This window comes from Mus pahari, chromosome 2 (genome assembly GCF_900095145.1).
Source record: "Mus pahari chromosome 2, PAHARI_EIJ_v1.1, whole genome shotgun sequence".
NCBI lineage: Eukaryota > Metazoa > Chordata > Mammalia > Rodentia > Muridae > Mus > Mus pahari.
The window spans coordinates 50,385,115-50,405,922 of NC_034591.1; the positions used below are offsets into that span (position 1 = coordinate 50,385,115).

General features: G+C 39.5%; 2 protein-coding genes across 2 annotated transcripts in view; both read right to left on the minus strand.

Moving 5' to 3' along the window:
* Copg2 (coatomer protein complex subunit gamma 2) overlaps positions 1-19,726 on the minus strand; it is a 116,067-nt gene extending 96,341 nt beyond the window's left edge. The window contains exons 1-5 of the mRNA XM_021190570.1: positions 19,599-19,726; positions 18,477-18,529; positions 17,780-17,860; positions 13,553-13,624; positions 8,627-8,706 (exon numbers count right to left, since the gene is read on the minus strand). Of these exons, the coding sequence (XP_021046229.1) occupies positions 8,627-8,706; positions 13,553-13,624; positions 17,780-17,860; positions 18,477-18,529; positions 19,599-19,635 (323 nt within the window). The 5' untranslated portion in view covers positions 19,636-19,726. The remainder of the gene's footprint in view (positions 1-8,626; positions 8,707-13,552; positions 13,625-17,779; positions 17,861-18,476; positions 18,530-19,598) is intronic.
* Positions 19,727-19,918: 192 nt separating this feature from the next.
* Positions 19,919-20,808, minus strand: part of Tsga13 (testis specific 13) — a 19,118-nt gene continuing 18,228 nt past the window's right edge. The window contains exon 8 of the mRNA XM_021191686.1: positions 19,919-20,182. Coding sequence (XP_021047345.1) covers positions 20,013-20,182 — 170 coding nt within the window. The 3' untranslated portion in view covers positions 19,919-20,012. The remainder of the gene's footprint in view (positions 20,183-20,808) is intronic.

The following is a 20,808-nucleotide window of genomic DNA, read 5'->3' on the forward strand; positions in this document are numbered from 1 at the left end:
CCTGCCTCTGCCTCCCGAGTGCTGGGACTGGCCTTCATTTCTAGTCACTGTTGTTCATCAGGCTTTGGAAAGGATGCTTATGATGTGGTAGCATTTTAACACCTCTATTCAAGAGCCTCCACAACGTCATTTGAAAAGGGAATACATATAATCCAAATAATCAGGATTACAAACAAGGTAGGAGAAAACAAAGAAAAGCAGACATAGAAAGGTTTCTCAACACCCATCAAAGCATCCCTTTCACCATTCCTACCATATGACTTTCCCAAAACAGAGAGGAAGATAAATTATCCTGAGAATTTCAGTGCCCTTACTTAAAGCAGATTCTGCTGTTTACACTCTGCAACATGCCTAGACTGAACTTCTATAAATGGAAGATACTGCTCCAGTTTTAACAGTATCAACAATGTAAGACATGACTCTTGCTCTCAATATTCTAATGGTGCAGAGGTCAGAGAAATACTTTGACAAGTGTGTGCTGAACAACACATTAAATACTAGAGTATACATACAAAACAGTTCTTTAAGAACAACTGAAATTGCTAAACTGTCAACGAGAATAGGGGAATCAATAGCAAAATACTAAGTGTCTGAACTATGCAAAAAAGGAAACAAGACAATTGTAGGCAGAAAAGAAACATGTAAAAGGATACATGGTATCAAATAGCATTATGCATTTGGCCAACAGAACTGCACTGACTTGAACTCCCAGGATTCAAGTGTTCCCCTGACCACAGGCAGTTGAGTAAACACTTCTGCAGTACAGACTAGAGTAGAGATGGGAGGCAATTAGGACTATAAAGTTTCTCAGACCCAAAGATGGTAGGACTTCAAATACCAGCTGGAAATTCAGTTTTTGAATTTGAAATGAAAATGCTAGTGAAGATCTATGACAGCAGCATTTTACCACAGGAAAGACTGACCATGTCCCTCACAGCCAATTCTTAAACTAGTCACAAGGACAACTGAGACATTCACCAGACAAACTGGCTCAGATTTGAATGTTCTTCATCAAGTACATGGAAAGACTTAGTTTCCTAAAACTATTTTCATCTCCCAACCAAAATCCATATGTTAACTCTAACAATTCAAAATTTTTGCATGATTACAAATTCTACAACAAATCACAGTTTATGAACTACTTACTTATCAAGACTAGAGATGTTAACTTACCACAAACTGATACCCACCCTTTCTTCATTGCTGTAACTAAATGTTTCATAGAAACCAATAGGATTTATTTTAGCTCATGGTTTCAGAGGATTCTGCCCACAGTGGTGAACAGGATATAGCAGTGGTGGACAGGATATAGCAGAACAGTTGAAGTCATGATGGGCCAAGAAGCAAAAAGAAGGAAAATGACAGCATTCTGATGACTTTCAGGAAACCCTTTTCATCAGTCTGGTCCTCTAGCCTGTAGGATGGCACCACCCACATTCTGGGTGGATATTCCTTATTTAAGCATCTCAGGAAACAACTTCCTAGATACATCCAAGTTGTGTGTCACTAGTCTTTTAGGTGTTTCTAAATCTGCTAAAATCAGTACTAGAGGTTTATCATCACCCCTGCCACACATATACTACTCCCAAGGTTCAGATGAAGAATATTCTTTAGAACTCAACCCCCAAATCCTCCACACTCTTCAGACATAGGCTTTCACATACAACAGCATCACCAGACATGGTGGTCTACCTGACCTACTTTAAGCTGTTAACAAAATCTCATAAAGTTATTCTTTAGTTGAGTTGTAACAAACCAAAACAATCTGAGTGTTCACTTAGATGACTTTTGGCAAGCGTGATAAGCAGGTAAATACCAAATTAAACTATTGATTATTTGTATGCCCACAGAAAGCTCCTTATGCTCATTTTTATGCAATTGCATCCAAGCCACCAGACTTGTAGCTTCTATCAACACAAATGACTTTAGAATGTCCTTGCAATTTAAAAAAGTAAAACCATTCTTTGTAGGGGTTTTTGGTTTGGTTTGGTTTGGCTTTGGATTTGGCTGTTGTTCTAACATGTAGATTTAGAGGTTACATGTGCTGTTGTCTGAATCACCAATTTGTTCCTTTTGATAGCTGTGCAGCACACCACTGCATGAGTAAATCATGTTGCTTACCCATTCTTCTATACACAAGCTCTTGGATTATCTGTGGTCTATATCTATCACAAATAAAGTTGCTACAAAATTCTTACACAGTTTTGTACGTAGGCATATATTTTCATTTTCTGTGGGTATCTAGAAGTATTACTGGTAACAGGGTTATTACAAATTTAACTTTATAAGAAACTGTTTTCTAAAGCAGTTACAGTTGTACTAAGTATATGAAATTTTCAATTGTCCTACATACTCTATACTAGAGAAAAGTTTTGTTGTTATTGTTTTGTTTGTGTTTTTTGTATTGCCATGGTTTTTTTTGCCACGTTTTTAACTATCCTATGACATAATAGCTTATTGAGATTTTAGTTTGTATTTCCCTGATATTAACAGTTCCATATACTTATTACTAATTCATATTTATGAAGTATCTGCCTTCAGGTTTTCCTGCCCTTTAACACACTGTCTATGTGTACAGAATGGCTATCTGCACTATTTGTTTTCTAGTCTTACTGTAACAGATTACCAAAATTAGAGGCATAACAGCACATATCTATATTCTTACAGTTCTGTAGAATTAAAGTCCAACATAGTGATCATTATGTCATGAGACCATGACACAAAATCATTGTGCCATGAAAGCTGCATTCATTTCATCTGAAAAATACATTCACCCCATCCCAAGGTGTCTCCAGACTGTAGGTTCAAGTATACAGTATTAACATATTACAGCACCAAGTCAGTCTAAAAATCTCATCTCAATTTCACCAATTCTGAAGTCTAAATCTTATAATCAAATCATCAAATTAGATTTGAATAGGACTCTTTTCATTCCCAATGCAGCAATCCTCCCTATCTCTGGACCTGTGACAAAAACAAAATGTAAGAATGCCATGGTATAACAAGTACAGATGTGTCTATTTAAAAATAGAGAAAATGGAAAGAAAAAAGTCACTGGCTCTGTGATGGCTAATGCTAATTATCAACTTGTCAAAACCTAGAACTACCTGGAAGAGGGACCTTTGGGTACATCTGGGGGTGGGGTGGGGATTATTTTGGACCTTCCCACTGTGGGTGACACTATTCCCTTGGCAGGAAATCTTGGGCTGTATAGAAGTAACCAAAAGAAAAAAGAAAAAAAAAGCACGCTGAATACTACACATGAATTTGTTCATTGTTGTTTGCTTCTCTGTGGATATAATGTCACCAATTCCCTCAGGCTCCTGCTACTGTGACTTTCTTGTCCTCTGGACTATAACCTGCAACTTTGAACTTAAAATTAAGTGACCAGCTCATTCAAATTCCTGTTGCTTTGATATCTTAGCAATAATGTTATTGTAAGCCAAATAACCCATTTGTCCCTTAAGTTGTCTTTTCAGGTATTTTATCACAGTAACAGGAAAAGACTAAGATAGGCCCTAAACAACTTTAAAATCTAGCCAGGAAAAGTGCTTAAGCAGAAATCTAAATAGTTTTCAGTGTCATTCTTTACATCTGCCCATGAAGCCAGCCACTTCTACTTGATCATAAAGTACAGCTAACATGTACTTAAAACTGAACAGGTCTATTAGCCTATTTCCTACATGCTGAATTCAGAAGTGTTGAAAGCTTCTCTCACTCTTTCCTCTCTGTGTACCTTCAAGTCCAAGTCATAGTGTTTCTGCTGGCATAATATATTCAAGCATCTTGTGGGTCTACCATATAAGTACAAAGACTCGCTGCTTTTACGCAGAGGCTCAACCACAGATCTGGCCTTGATAAACTCATCTCTATTTTCAGCTTCTGCTTAAGTGCTAAGGGAATCATGAGCCTCATGGGTGACCTCTTTAGTGTCCAAATGAAGCCTCTGACCTTTTGATCTAATTTTTCAGCACTGACTCCTTTTACTGTTTCTCAGTAGCACACTTCCATGACTGTGACTCTATCTTAGTGTTAGCACCCTATGCCCTTTAGACAAAGAATTAACAAGTCCTAACTTTTCTTCAGGTTTGTGGCGGTTATTTTCGAGACAGGATCGCATATAGCCTAGACTGGACTCAAGTTAACTATGTTGTCAAAAATGCCTTGAACTCCTGATTCTCCTGTCTTTACCTCCCAAATCCTACCTAAAGAAAACTGGGTTCTTTTTAAACAGGTCTCTTCTCAATTGCCTACTTTCAAATTTTACTAAACACATAAAAAGAAATCAGAATGAATCTTCAACACTGCTTGGAAATCTCATCAGTTAAAATCTAAGTTCATTTATTATTATAAACCATACATACCATATTATTATAAACCATACATACAAACCATATGTGAGAAACATAACCACAGAACATAGCTTGCTAAGCTCCCTGCCACTATAGTAAAACCACTCCCTCCTACATTTTCCAATGGCTCCTCACTATCAGCATCTTTAATACCTATGGCCCCACTAACAATCTATTAAGGTGATTTTTTTTTTCTGTCCTGCTCCTTTAACTTCTTAGTCTTACACACTGATTGAAATCCATGTTTCTACTAACAGTCTGGGGCAGTGGTTCTCAACCTTCCTAATGCTGTGATCCTTTTATACAGTTCCTCATGTTGTGATGAACCCCAACCATAAAATTATTTTTGTTGCTGTTTTATAACTGTAACTTTGCAACTGTTATGAATTGTAATGTAACTGTGTTTTCCAATGGTCTTAAATGACCTCAAAAGGAGCCATGACCCACAATTTGAGAACTACTGATCTAGAGTTTTCCTAACCTACCTTCAAAGTTTCAAAACTATTGGATTTCTGTTATAGCAGTAACTCATATATCCACGTACCTAATCTGTATTACTTTTTCTACTCTACTATTGCTATTAAAAAATAGCACAAAGTTAAAGGGATAGAGTAACATCCATTTTATATTATAGTTAGTTTACAGTTAATGAGCTGATGTCCAAAACAGGTCTTACTGGGCTAAAATTGGGATGTTTGAGGCCTGTATTTTTAAAGCTATAGGAGCTCCTGGGTTTGAGTATGACCTGAAAAGGTCCAGCTGCTGGAAGCTTAGTGCCTAGAATGGCAGTACGGAGATGGTGAAGCCTGAACCAGGTGGGACCCAGTAAAAGGTACTTAAGTCACTGGGTACACGCCCCCACAAGTGATTATTAAAAGTTCTCTGAGGACATGGCTATTTCTGTGAAATCAAGTTGTTATAAAACAACAATAACAACAACAAAACCCAGAAATACTGACTTGCTAAATCCCTCTGATTTCTAGTCTTACCACCCAATCTTATATATATTCCTCCCATTATGATGCTGGATTATATTAGAATCCATGGAGCCCTCAGCAAAGGCCAAAGAGACAGAGCTACTCAATAGTAATTTGAATAAGAAATGTCGGTTCATGTATGTGTTTCAACACTTGGTCTCTCTTATTTAAGTAAGTTATGGAACCTTTAGGAGGCAAAGCCTTGACAAAGTGGGTCACTGGGAACAGCAGCCCTTAAGGCCTTACAGACCAGCCCATTTCCTTTTTACTATCAGCTTCCTGAATGTGGATGAAATGTAATCAGCCAGCCCCCAGCTCCTGCCACCAAGCCTTCCCTGCCTGCAGCCATATCTCCCCATCAAGACAGATTATAACTGTCTGAAACTGAGAGCCAGAATAAACCTCTCTCCCTTAAGCTGCTCTTGTCAGGGTATTTTATCACAGCACCACAACAAACCAAGATACCAGTCTTAAACTTTCAGCCACAAATGAACTAAACAAACCTCCCTACTTTTTAAAGAACCCGGCCCCAGGCATTGTCTTAGCAACAGAAAGTGAAGGCAGGATGAATCCATTTCCTCATTAGTCCCAACTTCAGAGGTCACCTGTGCTCTGAGAATCAGGACCTTTTTATTTTCAAATCTTTAATAGCATCTCTGACTTTGCTTAGATCTTATCTCTTAACTGACACTCTTCTTCTGTCTCCCATTTCCATTTTTATAAAGACATGTTTTTATTAGTGTATGTGTATGTGTGTGTGTGTGTGTGTTTGAATGGCATGAGGATACCAGAAGAGGGTGTTGGATCCTCTAGAGCTAGAGTTACAGATAGTTGTAAGCTACCCAGTGTTGGTGCTGGAAACCAAACCTGGGTTATCTGGAAAAATAACAAGTATTCTTTACTGTGAGCCATCTCTCTCTAGCCCTCTTCTCATCTTTAAGAATGCTTAACCTTTAAAAGGACTACATGAATAAACCAGAATACTCCTATCAGCTTTAACTGCCTTTTGCCATAGAATGTATCATATTCAAAGGCCCTGAGAATTCAGACATGGGCATCATCAGGGGTGAGGGTGGGGAATTGTGCAGCTTATCGTGCCTACTAATCACTTAAGAACACTAGAAGTAAACCCTAATTATATCTAATAAGGCTCAGAACAAAGTATTAGCCACTTAAACACCATTATTTGTCTTTAACTTCACAAGAATTTAGGGAATCAAAAAATGTAACTGAATGCTTTCTATTTCTTGTTTGTGGCAGGCACCACTAGTTGGCTAATTCAACACTAATTTTCAATCCCTTCTCCCTTGCCTGCCCCTAGTACTTGGACTATAAAAGCTAAATACTTACTTTCTGGCCTCCTAAGGATAGCCATATAATATAGATGTGCCTGAGGAAATGCTACTGCACTCCTGATAAAAGACACAGATGGTACTGGCATCCCTTAGCCCCTTCCCAGTAGCTCTCCTGCTTGAGCATGGGACACTGCCAGTAATGCGAGCAGCTATTTCGCAATGACATCCAAAAGAATCCAAGTGCTACTAGTCCTGCCATTGTAAAATGGTTGCAGCAACACCAGCTAGGCTGTGCCTCCAGACATAGTTACATGAGGGAAGTAAATTTTCAACTTGTTTAAGTCACTGTTTACATCTGCTTTTCTGATATTTCCAACTGAAAGCTTTAATTGAAACTGTACTAAACATAACTAAACATAAACATCTTCCTTCAAGATGTAGTTTGTTTTATGAAAACTATATTCAGTTAAATGGATTATACTTAATTTCTTATATGACAACTATTAAAATGTAACATGATGCATTTTACTATAAATTATACAGAATTTCATTTAAATTATATTATTTCATTCTAAGATATTTAGAAATTAACAAACATTTAAACAATATATTAGCCATAATTCTAAGTAGCCAAAGATAAACTACTATTAATATAGTGTATTTACCAACATATTGTTACATACATATACATAAAATAGTTTTTTGAAGTCAGACTATATTGAGTATACAGACTGAATTCAACTTCTTCCTAGCATTATATGTACTAAGGAATTTTTTATATTATTGTACATTTTTCAAAAATAATCCCGAGCTTGAAATATTTCCTATGTGACTACTACATTCCTAATTAAGTAATTTTAACAATGATAGACATTCAACAGATAAATATTTCAGGATGTATTACTGAGGATGAAATTCATTGTCATACATGCAGCTTAAGTGCTTTCCTAAAGTTAATTTTCTAACCTCTGTACACCAGAGCATCAGCCCCTTTTAGGCATTTATTGCTACTTCTTTGCCTTTTGATGACCTGATGTGTAAATACACTACACTTCAATCTGAAATCTTTAATTTACTTCTTTTGGTTATTAGTGACAGTGACTATGTAAAGATACTTAGATCTTTAGACTGGTTACTTTGTGAGGTATCCCTAAGTAACTTTTTAAAGATAAAAGTTCTTTATATGTAAATGATAATCTTTTGATTTTATTTGTTGTACTAACACCTTATTTCAGTAAACAGTTACTCTTCAGTTTTGCTTTTATTTATATTTATTCTTATGAACTTAAAAGATGTTTTTATGCCTAGTATGGTAACGCGCCTTTAATCCCAGCACTTGAGCCATAGAAGCAGGTGGATCTCTGTGAGTTCAAGGCCAGCCTGATTTACAAAGCAAGTTTCAGGACAGCCAGGGCTATTATACAAAGAAACCCTGTCTCCAAAAAACAGGAAGAAAAAAAGAAGGAGAATTTTACTTTAAGTATATGAATGTTTGTTAGCAGGTGTATGTGTGTGTGGTGTGTGATGTGTGGGCCTGGTGTCCACAGGGGCCAGAAGAGGGTGTTAGATCCCTGATAACTACAGTTACACATGGTTAGGAACCACAATATGAATGATGGGAACTGAACCCAGGACCTCCACAACAGCAGGAAGTACTCTTAACCACATCAGCCATCTCTCCAGCCCCTATTTTTATAAACTTAAAAAAAAAAAATCCACAATCTTTATCCTTTGTAACCTTTTTCAGCAAGTTTTTATATGATGACAACTGTGTTTTAGAAAAGAATGGTTTAAGATATAACATTCTTGCAAATTTTTATTGGCAGTTAAAAAGAAATATCCAATCAAGAGAGTAACCAATATTATATATGACAACAGCGTTTTAGAAAAGAATGATTTAAGATATGATATCCTAATAAATTCTTATTGGCAGTTAACAAAAACAGAATAAATATTCCATAATTAGTAAGTCTTGTGTCCTTAGCTCTGACTACTCACATACCTGCTTGTGACAATGATCACATCCTCAGAGATGGTGGCCATTTCCTTGATGGTAAGGTAGCACATTCTCCTCAATGTTTGCTGAAAGTGTATAGATGGTAACAGATTATTGTCAATTACTCTAAGTAAGACTAGCAAGTATATTAAGAGAGATATTCTTGGGCCAGCAAAGTGGGTTACTGGTAAAGGTGCTTTTTACCAAGTCTGACAGCCTGAGTTTAATCCCTGGACTCCAAATGGTAAAAACAGAACTAACACCCACATTAAAAACAAATAAGGGAAATATTCTTTAAAATATCTACCTCTTAAAACCTATTAAAAGAGCTGGGCGTGGTGGCACATGCCTTTAATCCCAGCACTCGGGAGGCAGAGGCAGGCGGATTTCTGAGTTCGAGGACAGCCTGGTCTACAAAGTGAGTTCCAGGACAGCCAGGGCTATATAGAGAAATCATGTCTGGAAACAAACAAACAAACAAACAAACAAAAAACTATTAAAAGTATTCAAAATACTGTTTCTTAAACACAAATACTTGATGCACTAATACTTGAAAAAACATAAAAGCAAAGCCTTAAAAATCCAATTACTCTTCTACAGAAATATAATTGTTTAAAGGGATAAAGACTTGTCTCAGAAATGTATTTTCAAGATTTTTAACAAATGTGTATGCAGAAATATGCTAACTATGTTTTCCCCTTGTGGTAGTCTGAATGTAACTGGTCCCCATAGGCTCACAGGGTATAGCACTATTATGAGGTGTGGCCTTCCTGCTGTCTACAGATCAATATGTGGAACTGTCAGTCCCTTCTCCAGCATCAAACCTGCATGCTGCCATGTTTCCTGGGATGCTGATAATGGACAAAACCTCTGAACCTGTAAGTCAGCCCCAATTAAATGTTCTCCTTTATAAGAGTTGCCATGGGCATGGTATCTCTTTACAGGAATAGAAACCCTAACTAAGACTCCCCTCCACTTAGTGAATACCAATGTTTGTCCTAAAATGACTTGGTACTGGGTAATCAGCTTCCATTTTCAGTTATCAAAATGTTCCAGATGAACACCAGGATCCAAAGTGAGATGATAACAATGATACAGGTTCCAGCCCAAATCTCCTCAGCTGCATCTCTGATTTACTTACATACCCCAGGCTCCTTTAGTCTGTCCAGCCTCTTTCCAAGTATCCTCAGTGCATTTTAAGTACAGAAACTCATACACATTAGACTCAGAGTGTATGCTATAGAGAGCTTGCTTGACACCACTGAGTCAAATAAGAAAAGAGAAGAAAACAATGGTTCTCAGTCTGATTTAACATGAGGGAGGGAGGGAGGGAGGGAGGAAGAGAGGAAGAAGGGAGGAAGGGAGAGAGGAGAAAAAAGAGGAGGAACATATATATATCAAGGAATGAAAAGTAGGAAGGAAAAAGTAGTAAAGACAAATTTGAATGAAAGAAAAAAGCTAAAAAGATATATTTCTCTCTATATAAAAATACATTTAGAAATATATATAAACATGTCTATGTTTGCATATTCATATACATAGTAAGAGTGTCTAAGAGTATCAAATTTCCCATAAGCAGGAAAAAGATAAGGATGAATATTAGATTTTGATAAGTTCATGAAGCAATTTAGGATAACTGCCAGAAACTCTGAAAATCTTATCTCCTATGTCACAGTGTTCTTCACTGTTGCCTTTGTTCTTCTTCAGCTCACTCCCGACCGCTTTTAGCACTATCTTCAAGTACACTGATTTTCATGCTCACTTTTCTCCTTTTTCTCTAGTGTCCTCCCTAACATTCAAACTTTCTTGGCTTTCCCAGCTCCACCCGACTTTCCCTATGCCTGTAGACTGCCTCTGGGCAGCTAATGGTACAATCCCAGGGGTCATCTTGCTTGCTTCCCTTCTTCACATCACACCACTTGCATGCTGGGTACACTGTCTGAAAGCTGCTCTTTTGTCTGGTCCTCTCGTATTTATGATAGTAGGGCAAACCCAGCCCTTTACACAGCTGGAAACAAAACAGAAATGTGGTTCTTTTTTTAAAGATTTGTTTATTTTATTTATATGGGTACACTGTTGCTATCTTCAGACACACCAGAAGAGAGCATTGGATCCCATTACAGATGGTTGTGAACCACCATGTGGTTGCCAGGATTTGAACTCAGGACCTCTGGAAGAGCAGTCAGTGCTCTTAACCACTGAGCCATCTCTCCAGCCCAGAAATGTGGTTCTTAACATCAAACGAGGAGTAATTTATACACTAGGACTCTTCTTTTCCCACCTCCTTTCCCACTGATGTCACAACTGATTCCTAACACTGCTACAGTAGAGCTAAAACTATAGCTCAACAACAGTCTGCATGATTTTGTTCTTTACAATGACTTGTCTGGTTTTACCCAGTTCTGCAGTAACTTTCTATAAACATTGTATTCTTCATTTATATATAGTGGTTACACAAATCTGTGTGTTTGTCTTTCTTAGCTTCTCTTCTCTTGTTCTTATTTTCTTACTCTCTTGCTTCACATTTTCAATGGGTCTCACTTGTGACACGGGGTAGACTTGAACTCACCAGGTAGCCAAGATTAGCCTTAAACAACTGATCATCTTGCCTCTACCTCCCAAGTGATTACAGATGCATACTATCCTGCCTAGCTTAGGAAGGTCTGGATATTAAAACTCAGGGCTTTATGCACCCAAGTCAAGCACTCTACCAACTAAGCAATATCCTCAGCTCATTCTATTTTCCCCAAGTTACTTTTGAAGACAAAAATTAATAGGGGAAAAACAGTCCACAAACCAAAAAGCTTGCTCCAAGAATATCTTTATTGATAAGGTATAAGCCTCTAGACAAAACTCTGAGGAATACAAGAATATATAATTTAGCCATATCAAAATGGTAGATATCAGTACAGATTCTATAGACATTATTAAAAAGGATTACGAACAATTCTATTTTCCATTCTTAGACACACACACAGTGCCACATTCTATGGCTGTTCATCAGGAATATCTCTTAGCATCCTCACACTCTTCCGTAAGTGTTCCTATCCTTCCATCTAATTGAAGTTTTCCCTAAGGACTGCCCTGAAACTTTCTAAATGGAGGTTGTTTTCTTTCTCATGGCCCCCAGACAAGGAAGCAGCTATTCCTCACTGCCTTTTTAGCTATTGACACCACCTTCTTTCAGTGCACTTCCTGGTCTGAAAGGTTATGCCCTTTATACCATATTACCTACCTTAATTCATGATGACAGAGACTCAATGTAATGTCACAGCCTCTACCAGTGACAGCCCCCATGCAACTCCGACAACCCTGCGTATCCTGTCAGCACTCTTAACCCATTAATCCTATAACCATTTGCTAACCCCATCTGTGGTCTAACACCAGGTACCTGACTGCAAAACTGGATCCACATATAACCTTGCCTGACTTTTATAACAGCAAGTCTGTAGGCCCTACTCCAACAACTTGAGATGCCTACTTTTCTAGTCTAGTTCCTAAAGGAAATACCTAATGCCACAATACTCAGTGGCTCTGCTTCTCTAAATGATTCCTGAATTATTAGTATAGGAAGTCATTAAAAGGAAGTACATCCTGAAGGTGAGGAATGTGAAACCACTTCTCCTTCTGGACTAGGGCAATCTAAGTAGTCAATAGTATTAAAGAGCATAAATATTTACATTATCATTTGCAAAGACCCACAGAGGACAGAGCTTTGGGTAAATAAGCAGTTGTTACCAGAGTACATTCTAATAAGAATTAGGTTGTTAAAACATAAGATGTTAAAAATAACTTGTTTAGGGGCCAACAAGATGGTTCAGTAGGTGGGCACTTGCTACCAATATTAAAGGCCTGAGTTCAAACACCAGGACTTTTGTGGTGGAAAGAGACCAGAGTCCTACAAGCTGTCCTCTGACTGCCACACAGGCACCACAGCACGCATGCATGTGAACATCACACACATATACATGCAACTTTTTTTTCTTAAAAAACTAATGATGAATTTAACAGGTTTGAATGGACAGCTGAAAGTCTAGGAAGGAGGAGCCAGAGATCCTCTCGAACTGCTTTATAACAGAAAGCTTTTTCCATGGCCATGGGGTCACAAAACTGGGAAAGCATATCCTGCAGGAAGTTTAATTTAAAAACAAATTCAAGCCATACCTCTGGAGAACTAGACTGGCAAGGATGAGAATCTGAAGACTAAGGTGGGGACAGATGGGCAGATTCTGATGAAGGTACCTGAAACCCCACATTCTGCCAAGAATCTTTTGTCAATAAAAGTAATCTTTGGGGGGACTGCTCTCCCTCTGCCTGGGCATATATTAAGGCCTCTCTTAATATTATAGGGGCCTAAAGAACTACTTCTAAAACCCTTCATTATCTAGACATACAGGCAGACTCAAATCCCAGAGAGTCCTGAAAATTGGACACAAATATAGCCTGTGCAATGTATTACAGAATCCAACTCCCCGTATGTTTCTGTATTAAACCTGGACTGAGAAGAAATGTGCCACATTGAGGAAACAGAAGGAAAGCAGCAGCTATTACACTGGAAGCAGTGAGGTGACCTAGGGTAATGAGAGGCAGCTACACAGACGTGACAGGCTTGCTGAGCCCAAACTCCCAAGTCCAGCTCTTCTCAACTACCAGCCCACTGACCAGCAATCCAGGCCCACTAAAACCTTCACTAGGAACTGACAGATGGGGGCCTGGAGGTATGACCTTTTCCCCAATGACTTCAGAAACAGCTTTATACTATATACTTCGTCCATGTTCACATACTGTTTTAAAAGCACTGATAACTTTTATAAAGATAAATGGTTTTTAAGTAATTTTAAACATTTTAAGCAACCCTCTTGAATTTGGAACAGTCTAGGTTCCCTAAGGAAAATAAACTATTTCATCATAAAAGAGTAAAAAAAGACTTACATCATTAGATTGAAACAATCGAGTCATTGCAAAGAAGGCTTCTGTAGCTTCCATTGTTCCGAAGTGTTCACCCTAAGTAAAATTTAAAAGAATTTTTTAAACTAAAAAAATGTAGATATTAAGAATTTTCTCTTTATTTCTCATTTGATTCAAAAATCATTTGAATCCAGGAGGAAGTCTCTTTATAAACATTCTGCCTCCTAGCAACTTTTCTGTTTTCAGTTTAGAAACCTGCAGGGGGAAAAAAACCCTCAGGGCCATTTAGAGACTTGTTATTTAAAATAATTCAAAATAGCACTCCATTCTTAGAAGTTCTGGAATTGTAGCGTCTACATTTTTAACAGAAAGTGCTTATATTCCCTTTAAGGATATATACCAGGAGGCAAAAATAATAAGTAGAATTTCCAATCTGCATTGCATGATAAGGTCACACAACCTAAAAGCAGGGCCTGCACCTTGTGCATTTCCACAGTCTAATGCTGGCCAAGTCCCACCCAGGACAGGTTCTTCATAGAAAGAAAACCGAAAAGGACTGCTTATGAGGAATCCAAGACTATATGGCAAAATAGGGTTTAAGACAAGAGAAGGAACTAAATTCCCCTTGTTTTTGTTTCAAGGGCTACTACAGATCCCCAAACACTGACCCTACACTCTTAAATTCTCAGAAGTATGATTTGGATCTTACAACATTTAATGTGAGTAATAGATTATTTAAAGGCCTTGTCAGAATACAGTCCCTTCAGAGAACTCTTGGGGCAACAGGACACTTTTCCCTCAGTAAAAGCTCCAAACACACTAATGCTGCTGATGTGGCAGTACACACCCAGAGAACTTAGTCATTAATTTTCAAACATGTTTAGTCATAAACTTCTTAAAAATATTACCATTCCAACACTTACTTCTTCCACTAAAGTAATCCTATATAAAGTATTGTGCTTTCTTTTACATAAAATACAAGTAGTCTTACATCTATTTGCCATAAGTATAAGAATTTTGATTTAAAAAAAAAAAAGTTTTAACATGGCCTGGGATAAGGAGGCACCTAAGAATCAATAGGGATGATCTTATCTGTGACTCACTACATCAGAGATATTGAACCTGAAGAGGCACCAGGAACAGACAAGAACCCCAGTGGAGCAATAGAGTCACCAACCCACCCACAAAACTTTCAACCCAAAATTTATCCTGTCTATAAGTATTGCAGGCACAGAGGAGGGAGCAGAGACTGAGGGAATGGCCAAAGAATAATGGGCTTAACTTGAGACCCATCCCATGGGCAAGCACCAACTCCTAACACTATTAATGACACTCTGTTATGCATGCAGACAGGAGCACATAGTGCTCTGAGAGGCTCCACACAGCAGCTGACTCAGACAGGTGCAGACACCCACAGCCAAACAGTGGATGGAGCTTGGAAATTCTTTTTTTTTTTTTTCTTTAACTTTACTTATTTTATTCCCAAGCCCTTTAAAGATGTATTTTAACCTGTTTTCTTTTTCTTTCCCTTTTTTTTTTCTTTTTTTATTGTATCTTTTCTTTATTTACATTTCAAATGTTTTCCCCTTTCCAGGTCTCCCCTGAGGAAACCCCTTAACCCATCCCCCCTTCCTCTGTCTCTATGAGGGTGCTCCCCTACCCATCCACCCCCATCTTCCCTCCCTGGTATTCCCCTACACTGGGGCATCAACACCCTCGGGCCCAAGGGTCTCTCCTTGGAGCTTGGAAATTGTTACAGAAGAATAGGAGGAAAGACTGTGGGTCCAGAGAGGGAACTCCACAGAAAGACCAACAGAGTCAGTAACCCTGGACCTTATGGGCTCTTAAGAGTCTGAACCACCAACCACAGAACATACACAGGCTGGGTCTAAGTCTCCCTGGTCATATGTAGCAGATATGCAGCTTGGTCTTTATGTGAGTCCTGAACAACTGGAGCTGCGGCTGTCCCGAAAGCTGTTGCCTGGATGAGGGATATATTCTACTAGCTGGGCTGCCTTGTCTGCCTCAGGGGGAGAGGAAGTGCCCAGCCTGGCAGAGACTTGAAGTGCCAGGGTGAAGAGATATATCTAAGGGGTCCCCATCCCCACAGAGGAGAAGGGGAGAGGGGAGGAGGAAGGACTGTCAGAGGTGACTGGGTGGGGGAACAGTGAGCAGGATGTAAAGTGAATAAGTAAAAAATAAAATTAAATTAAATTTAAAAAAATGTCTTAAGTTTAGGATGAAGGACAAAGTATAACAAGAGTTTACAACTATTTAAATCAGTGTCCAACTTGCTTATCAATAAGAGAGAGGCCTTTTTTAATGTGAAACTTAACAAATACCCAGAAGCCTGTGTAATTCTTTATATAAGAACTTACAATTATACTGTAAATAAATATTAGACTTACAATTCAGAACCTGTGGCTCTGTCAATTCCAGTAGAAATTTTGAAGTGTTTTGGGTTTTTGTTTGTTTGTTTTCTCTTCTCACAATGTTCTACCAGGGACCAGGGAAGGACACAAATGAACGCTCCTAAGACTTTCTGCTTGACCAAGTTCATGCTGTCCTTGGCAATCTCCTTCTCAAGACAACTGTTTCAACATTAGTTGCTTCAAGAAAGAGGTACTGGCCAACCCTGACTCTGACGGGTTTGAATCAACTTTCACTACTGCAGATTCTGCTGGCACAGTGGAATTCACCACTTCTGACACAATACAGAACATGCTCTGCAGAGTTAAGTCAAACTTCCAGTTTCAGCTTAGATGCCCTTAACATGCCACCACAGTTATGCTGCTCAGGAACAGACGTCTTTTGTTTCTCAAGTCTCAATTTGCAAACAACAAAATTTTATTAAAACTCTAAATTAGGGGTTTTAAAAATATAATTAAACTTTATAAAACAACAAAACTTTAATTATAAAATAAAATGATTAAAAAAACAAAACAAAACAAAACTCCTGATGAGGTGCTGATGAGATGGCTCAGGGGATAAAGACACTTGTCATCAAACCTGAAGACTTGAGCTCAATTCCCAGGTTCTACATGATAGAAAGAGAACTGACTGCCACATGCACTTGATGTAAGCACACACAAAGTTAATAACTAAATGTAAAAAAGCTAAATTCTTTCTTAGAATTTAAGTTGGTAAGTATAACACATTTAGCATTACATATAAATAATCCAGATACACAATGTATATTAAGGTATGTTTATAAATACCTATAGAGATACATATATTATCTATGAATTAAAATTCTATTTTCTAAGGTTCTAAATGTTTTTAAGATTGTAATTACAGTTTGAGCCAGCCATAATAGAACACAGAATTTTAAAAAAATGTTTTTTGGTTTTGTCTGTTATAACTCCAGTGCCTAGAACAGTTCATAAGACACAGCGGGTATGTAATAAAACTGAGTTACAAATGGAAAGTGTTTCTGAATACAAATTACATGCCCAGCACTATGAAAACTGTTTATAGCTAGTATTTCACTTAACTATAAAGCTTAAAATATTGGTATTATAACCCTCATTTACATCCTGAGGCACATAATGGTTAAATTATTTGTCCAGAATTACATTGACAGTATTAGTGTAATAATTGACACTACTATAAAACCTGAACATTAAGACAAAAATTTCAACATTTCACTATTATGCCAAATAAATAAGAAAAAAAATACTTGAAATCTATTCTGACTTTACATTGTATTTTCAAAGGCTCGCAAAATACATGTAACCTGCTGTTGGCACAGCAGTTACAAACACTCGTTACTCTACAGAGGACCCAGGTTTGATTCCCAGAACCGACGTGGTAGCTCCAAGTAAGTCTAGTCTCAGGGGACCTGATGCCCTCTTCTGACCTCTGTGAACACAGAGCATACACATGGTGTGCACATATATATCAGCAGGTAAAACATATATACACATAAAATAAATAAATAAATCTTTAAAAAATACTAAAAATAAATACATATAACAAGTATGTTCTAAGTAGTATTTGTTGAATTCAAATAAACATATCTATTGAAATGTACATGTTTAGTTGGTCTAATACCTCATGAATTTAGAAAGGAATATAGGTTCAGTTCTTGTATTAAAGAACTTTCACACATTATCATTCTAACCAAACACTGTGGATTTTCAAATTACATGATTTTCTCCTTTAAACAATTCTGCTTTTCAGTAAGTTCTTCACTATTGGTTAAATATTTCTTTCTTAATACACAAACCTAAGGAAATCAGAATAGTTTACCTGGTTGAGTAAGTAAAGAATCTTTGTCAAGATATGCAAGCATCTTCTTGGATTGATGGGCGTTTCGTTGAATATGCGAGCCTACAGAAATATGCAAAACAGTATGCTGTATATTGTGTATGTTCTATCACAGAGGACATCAAATCATCTTTAGTAGCATTAACAATATGTTAGTACAATATCCAAGTAATGCCAGTTGTCTATGCTCTCAAGGTAGTATGGCGTACAATAAATTACCAGACATTATCTGCTTTCCTGGCTATACTTTATTCCTTTAGGTTGACAATTTAACTTTAAAGACATGACCAGAGTCTCTGTCTAAATATGAATGCCACGAGCTTAATATTTGTAAGCTCTTCTAATAACCTTGCACTTACCACTCCTGTCATTGAAATCCCCCAGCACACGACAGTCTATATGTCTATACGTTTCTATAGTTCCAGCCTCTCCCTTGTCCTCTACTCCACATCCTCTGCACTGCTACACTCCTTTGTCACTTTTAATATAGAAATAAAAAAGGGATTTCTAGTTTTAATCAAATGTGGGGGAAGACCAATATTTAGACTGTCAGCTGGGTCTACGGTCCTTCACTGTTTTTTTTTTTTTTTTTGGCTGTCCTGACTTTTGTACTTCCTAGGTTCTTTGCCCATCATTCTCAAACAGAATTGATAAGGCACTGTACACATCCAAGCCATACCTCCTGCAAGACAGCACTCTTCTCCAAATGCTGGAAAGGGTTGGAACCACTACCTATAGTGTAAGAAAAAGAGAAGGTCTTCAGTAGCTGGCCTACAAAGACTTTTCTAAAGGAGGATGTTGCATGCTTGGAAATCTCACCTAAACAGAATGATCCCTTGGAAGTCACAAGGACAACCATTACTAATATGCAAATAAGTTGGATGAAGTAATTTTGATTCTGGTACAAATTCTGTCATTGCCATACTGAGAGATCTTGGACTTCTCCTGATATAGGAACCCTGTCCAAAATGAGTGCCTTCATTCCCTGCTTCCCCCTCCCCACGTCCCATGGATGTTAGCAAATGTGTCAGTTTCCACCACCACCAAGAGTAATGAGATGACAGGACACTATGGATTTCCCCAAAAGCAAGCCCTATTTTATGTGTTTCACACATTTACTGAAGCAGAAAGGAACAGTTTCGCAGAGAGTCACAGATGTAAAGAGGCCATGCAGGAGGAGGCCATGAAGGTCCACTAACCCAACCTTCCACCACACTTGTGAGAGCAGCTACCACTGAAGAGCTGAAGATTTTTTTTTTTATTTTTGAAGAGGCTTGGCATCTTGCCCACTTGCACTGCACCACAGACAGGTATCAACACGCAAGTCACTTCTGGATGCCTGCGCATTCAATGAGCTGTGTCCCACCGGGCAGTCTTAACCCCTGGGAACAGGAGAATCAAGGCCCTTCAGAGTCCATACACACGCAACCCTGGCCCGGTCGACCCCAGCTCCCCAAAACACGGGGGTGCTCGCCCTGGGGCTAACCCCACCAGCAACCCCAGGGTACCGAGGCATGCGCGCGCACCTCCTCGCCCCCCGACAGGGCCCCACGGAGGGCCGGCTCGGAGGGGCTCGGTCGGGGGGCGGGCGCGGGGGGCGGGGACGCGCCGGGGCGGAGCCGCCGAGCGCTCGAGGCGACTCCGGGCCGGGAGCGCGCGGCCCGAGGGGAGGCCCCGGCGCCGGGGGAGGGGCTTCGGGCAGACCCCGCCGCTGCGGCCGCCCCCAGAGCAGGTGGCTGCGGGCGAGGGAAGGGGAGAAACCCTGGCGCCTGAGGGTCGGCGTCCGGAGCGCCGCGCGTACCAGACTCCTCGTCCTTCTTGTCGAATTTTTTAATCATCTTGGACGGCTTCCCAGCGCCCAGACCCACCGCAACCGTCCCAGGCGCCGCAGCCGGCGAGCGGAAGACGCGGCAGGAAGGCAAGCCCTGTGTTCTCGCACCGGTTGGGCCGGCGGGCCGTCACTCGGGGCCAAGGCCCGCCCCCCTCGGGCCTCCGCGGCCGCCCTTGCCCCCTAGGGACGCAGGCACGCCCTCTGCTCCGCCCACTGCCGCACGGGGGCGTGGCCAGGTTCTGCCCGGAGGCTCGCCACGCCCCGCTTCACAACCTCTGCAAGCCAGGTCTGAGGCAACAAACAGGGAACTTTTATTTGGTTGGTGACTTCTCCAGGCCCCCTCAGTTCTTGGAGAGTGAGGAGTGGGGCTTTAAGGATTTGCCTTCACCAAATGACAGCCGCATCTTTGACAATCCACTGCTGGGCCCTTCCATGGCGAAAGAAGCTCTCCCCTGGCACACTTCTTGTAGGCTTCTCTTCTAGGAGCTTTGAAAATGTCAGGGGTTCCCAAAGCACTTGCGAAGTTGGTGTTCCACTCTCTAACTTCATGGAAACTACGAAAAAGCACAGGACACGTTGAATGTGCGACTCTGAGAGCACTAGAAGCGTACTAAAGGAAGGCATGATGTGATCCATTTGAAGAGACCGAAAAGCTGGTCTTAATTTAACTCTTACCAAGAGGGTAGATTTGGGGACTGCCATTCCCAACTTCTTATGACCCCTTCTTCACCCAAACCAATGTAGTTTTCGTAGCTTTCACTGTTTTCAAGTGATTTAATCTGCATAACACTCAAGTAATTTAAGGGACACTCATTCACGCGGCTCAGTGCTTTTCCAAATGTTTTCTCGTTTGTTTGTTTTGTTTTTGTTTTTTTATCCTCGTCTCAGAGTATGAAAAACATGCTTTTAATGCCTTGGGCATCGGAGGCATCACATTTCTAGACGGTCTTTCCAGCTTCACCTGTTCTTGGGGCGTTGGTCTACTTTAAGATCTTAAGGACAGTCCTTCCTCCGTTGAGGGCGTGGTTTGCCTCTTGGGCAACCTTCTAACCAAACTTGACAACTTCTACTCTGATCTCTCTCTCTCTCTCTCTCTCTCTCTCTCTCTCTCTCTCTCTCTCTCTGTGTGTGTGTGTGTGTGTGTGTCTCTCTCTCTCTCTCTCTTCTTGTGTGATTGTTA